At 36.4% G+C, this 5000-nt stretch overlaps 1 protein-coding gene across 1 annotated transcript in view; it reads left to right on the top strand.

Annotated features, from left to right (window-relative positions):
• Positions 1-5000, top strand: part of LOC122257585 (uncharacterized) — a 43581-nt gene that overhangs the window by 9012 nt on the left and 29569 nt on the right. The window contains exons 4-5 of the mRNA XM_086551741.1: positions 1520-1711; positions 4587-4733. Of these exons, the coding sequence (XP_086407867.1) occupies positions 1520-1711; positions 4587-4733 (339 nt within the window). The remainder of the gene's footprint in view (positions 1-1519; positions 1712-4586; positions 4734-5000) is intronic.

The following is a 5000-nucleotide window of genomic DNA, read 5'->3' as shown; positions in this document are numbered from 1 at the left end:
GGCCTAAATCAATTAAATAACTGGCACCATATGGTGCCACCCGGCCACCGGGCCCTTGAAAGAGCGGTACCGTAGCGTACCACCCGTCCAGAGAGGGTTAAGCAGTATATACTTTAAAAACAGATTTCATCATTGTTGAAAAGTTTATGGGTGAGGAGTGGTGATTGTACTTTTGTAATATTATACTGCATGTCTTGAATGGTATTGCTTCTTCTGAATTTTTCTCTCTTAATTTCTAAGAGTAGGAAGGAGATGATTGATATCATTTGTGTCTTACAATTTGTTTGGTGAGTCTCTTTCTTCCAGTCATGGTCTTTGTGGAACTTGCTAACGATTTTATGTTCCAAGAGGTGGCAGTGTTAACTGTGAATCTATTCCGATTTCAGTCCTTCTTCAGTTCTTCAGGCAATCCTCTATCCTGTTCATTCCTACTTACTTGTTTTCCTTACTGTTCCCTTTGTTAACTTGTGTATTGTTTTGAATTTGTAAGGAAATCTAAGAAATAGTATCCTGGAGGGGACCATAATGAGCTCATGGGAATAGAAGCTGTAAAATTGACATTCATTAGACCCAATTTTTATGAAGGAGGCATTATGTAGGTATATTGTATTATAGAAGTAATGTAGTCTGATCATTATTTACAAAGTCATCACTGCTTGATGTAGTTGATTTCCGTTGTGTTTTTTTTTATCTTGAGAATGTTTGTGTGAGAGAGTTTACACACTTCGTTTATAAAATTGGTAGGAATGACACATGCTCAAGACTGACAAACATTTAATCTATATCCTATTCCTCATATCCATTTCTTTGTGGGTACCCAGTCATCCTTTTTTATTTATTTGTTTATTTTTTAACTAGGTTCTGTCTTACTTTATACATGTGAAATATCATATTAGGATATGAGATTTTATATATAGATCTTACCATTCCTTACATCTGAAAGAACATTTATGCTATCCTAACAACAGTGGGTCTTTCCTTGAATGTTATTATTGTCATGCATTAGATGTATGGTCCTTTTCCCCCAAAACATATATTCCTTACAAATTTTCAGATTGTCATTACTGATATATCTTATTCATAACATGGTGCTATAGGAGTTGTTTTAGTGAGACTTTTAACCCATTCACACCGGTTGACGTAATAGCACGTATTGTGGTTTTCGCGTCAGACACGCTGGATGAGCTATGAGGGGAAACCGCGCGCTCGGGTAGAGCGAGCGGGCAACCCAGGCTCGTGGCTTGTGCGGCCGAGAATCTCGAGGCATTAGGCTTGTGCGTTTGAGAACCCCGGTATTGCGACCGCGCAAAGCCGGAACGGCCCCGGCGTGAATGGGTTAACACTTCTCAGACTTAAAACTAGTTTAATGAAATTCAAAAATTATTTTCTTTGTCAACATCATCTAAAAGACTACATATAAAAGGATCTGAACTGGTTACCTTCAAATGAGAATCCAGGCCTAAGTGAGGTAGTGTGATTATTCTCTCCCTCACGCCCAGACTTTCGACACTTTTCATAGGTGACAGTGAAAAGGTCTCACCTCACACTCTCCCTGGCAACATGTAATTCAGAGCTGGTTGGACTTAAGAAAGAGTGTGAAGAGTCACAAAGAGCAGCTGATGACTTAGCTGATATTATTGTCCAGACCAAGCGAGACGTGCAGTTGGAGTTCGAGTCAAAACTAAGCCAAGCAAAGGAGCAGCTTGCGGAGGTATATTTTTTTTGAGCGTGTGTGTGCGTGTGTTTGTGAATTGAGGCGCTGTTGTTTTGGGAAACTGCACTGTTGTTTTTGTTTATGATATAATGAAATTGATATTGATAGAAATGCTACTAAGAATAATGATAATGATAATAGTAATGGTGATTGTATTGATAGTAATGATAATAGATAAGGTAATGATAATGATGATAATAATGATATGTAAATTTAAATCTACAAACACTTCAAGGAAATATTTTTGGTGAGGATTGATGTTCCAATTCTTGTTATTATATACTTTTTTTTTTTACCAAGAATTAGTTTGATAGGCCAGTCTTTTTGTGTGACTTGCTTGGATATAGAGCATTGAATTAAAACATTTATGATTTTATATTAATTTGGTTGTTCTAGTTTGAGTCTTCTTGAATTGTGCAAGACTCTTATTGTGAAATAGAGAAGGTTGTAGAGAGTTGGAAAAAAATCCTCTTTTATACGAGTGTGATTGAGATCTCCATTTCAAGGGATATATTATCTACACTTAATGTAGTGGATATTTTGTTATACAGTTTTTTATTATACCTCTGATTTTTCCTCTTTATTATTTATGCCAGAAGTTTACTACTTCAAAAATAAATTCCTTAAAACATACCTTTCCATACCATTCCTTTCCCCCTCCCATTGTGCCTCTGTCCCATTTGTTCTGTTCCTCCCAAGCACTGCCATCGTCTTCAGCTGTCTGCCAGGCGTAAAATGGATGAGAGTAATGACTACAGTTTATAACAATTATGCTATGCCACTGGAATAGATTATGCTGTTCTCTTTCCTGGAGGTGGTGTAGCATTCTAAGCACATTTGAATCGGTGGAGGATTTTGGAAGAACACCTCTTATCTCTTGTGATATGTTTTATCTTGGAAGGCCTTTTCCTTTCTTTGTCTGGCTTATGAATATTTAACCTAGGATTTTGAAGATTTGATTAAGATTTGATCCTACTGTATGAATTCACTATTAAGGATGTTATATGGTGTATTGTAGTGCAATGAGATATCTCAGCCGAGGCCATTTAGATTTCTCAGAGGATGTTATATGGTGTGTTGTAGTGCAATGGGATATCTCAGCCGAGGCCATTTAGATTTCTCATTTAACTGAACAGCAAATTCAGTATGTGTTATTAACCCATTCACACTGGGGCGATTCCGGCTCTGAATGGTCAGAATGCCGGGGTTTTCAAACGCATAAGCCCAACGCCTCAGGATTCTCGGGTGCACTAGCTACATGCCTGGGCTGTCCGCCAGCCTTGACCAAATATCTCGTCACTGGTGTCTGACCCAAAAACCACAAAATCTGTCAGTACATCATCAGGTGCGAATGGGGTAACAAATACCAGTATCTTCAACTTGATTTTAAGGAGAGAATATATAAGGTACCAACTGATAAAGTAAATAGTTTACCTTTTTTTTTCTATTCTTGGGAAGGTAAAAATTCATGCAATAGGTGATACCTATTTTACTTGTTTACCAAATTGATAGTTCGTATTTCTTCATGCTTTTTTGTGGCATGATGTAATATGTAGGAGGTTTATTAACCCTTTCACGACCGGTGTCACATATATGGGGATGTGGCGAAAAATGTATAACACTGGATGTCAATACATATGTGACGTGATATTGGCATCTACTCACAGTTGAAGCATACACACAGTCATGAAGCATTATTGCTATAATGGCACTAGCTTCAGAGCTACAGGGATCCAAAGTCAGCTTATACAATAGTCTGCATTGCCCAGAGGGCAGAGAAAACACTTTCCCCTACTCTCTTATTTTTAGCCGATGCTGCCAGTGTCATATGAAAACAAGTTTGACTGCTAGTTTGGTTGTTGTGCACACTGTTGCCATAGGGTTAAAGTTATTGTTAGTATGTTACCATAAGTATTATCAAAGTAATCATGAATATAGTTCTTTATGCACTTCATTTATGTTCTGTGGTTACTACTGATTGAAACTTGGGATTCGATTTGTATTGGAAATACAGAATTATCATATTGGTAGTTGCATCATTTCCTATGGAGGTTTTCATTAAAAATCTATTTGTTTATTGAAAGTTTACATAATAAGTCAGGAGAGGACATGAAAAATAACCTAGAGTTGCACAATACAAGATTTATTTTCCCTAGTGGTGGTGGGTATGTTGCACACTTCACTTGTGTTTTATTGTGCATGCCTTGTAGGTTTTATGTAGCAATATTGAAATATATATTTTTGAAATAATTTTGTTTTCTGTTTTTTTTCAGCTAGATTTTATAATTTTTTTGATGCTTTTGAATAGTGTTCATAAAGTGAATGATGTCATCTAATTTTCACAGTATTTTTTGTTATTGTAATTTTTGTATTCATGTTATTTTTGTTACTGGTATCCTGTTGTATACCTTAATGTTAGAGAATTTATACCATTTCTGCTAATTAGGATTACATAGTCTATTCAAAGTGAAAAATTAAACTAAACATAAGTGGAGAATAAAAAGAAAAAGGGATGAATTGAAAATGTAAATGCTTTGTTAAGGAACTTCATTAATTAAGTAGCAAACATGGCATTTCCATAGTATAGAACATCTAAAGTTTCTGTAATAAAATAAGGAAAGATATATGTAAAATGAAGAAGCAGAAGAAAAAGAAGAAGAAGAAAAAAAAGAGTAGTTTACAATGTGAAAAGACACATTAAACATTATTTGTAAAGTCACATTATACTTTTAGGAACTATTGCTAAAAGAATGCAGACAGGGGAAGAAAAAACTTTATGTATAAGCAAAAGAGTAGACATGTCTTAGGGGCTTCAGATGATAGGCATTTTGCATTTACAGTCCCTTGAATGCCCAACTCGACACTATTACAGGAAAAGAGTCGCAGCAGCACCCTTCAGTACTCTGTGGATGACCTACAGAAGAAATTGACTCAAACCTATGGTGACTTGACTGAATGTGAAGATAAAGTTGCAGAGATTGAGACCTCCTTGAAAGCTCAGGTGGCCAAGGAAGTGAAGGTAGAATGATAGATGGCCCTGTGTTGCCATACTGTTAAGAGTACTTTTTTCTGCCAGCAGAGGGTTGCCGTTGGGTGTCTTGATTGAATTAATGTGTGTTTAAGGGTGGTAGATCCTCAAGTGAGGTGCTGTGTTGATTCTCTCTCTCTCTCTCTGTATGTTTATATGATTTCCATGTAGCTACAAGGGTATGATTCTTGCTGAGCAACACAAAACATGCTTGATACCATTCTTGAGTTGTATTCCACTGCTCTTTGTGTTTATACA

Source organism: Penaeus japonicus, unplaced genomic scaffold (genome assembly GCF_977035675.1).
Source record: "Penaeus japonicus unplaced genomic scaffold, GWHDUDI00000001_assembly GWHDUDI00000025, whole genome shotgun sequence".
Classification (NCBI taxonomy): domain Eukaryota; kingdom Metazoa; phylum Arthropoda; class Malacostraca; order Decapoda; family Penaeidae; genus Penaeus; species Penaeus japonicus.
This window is presented reverse-complemented; position numbering and strand designations above follow the sequence as displayed.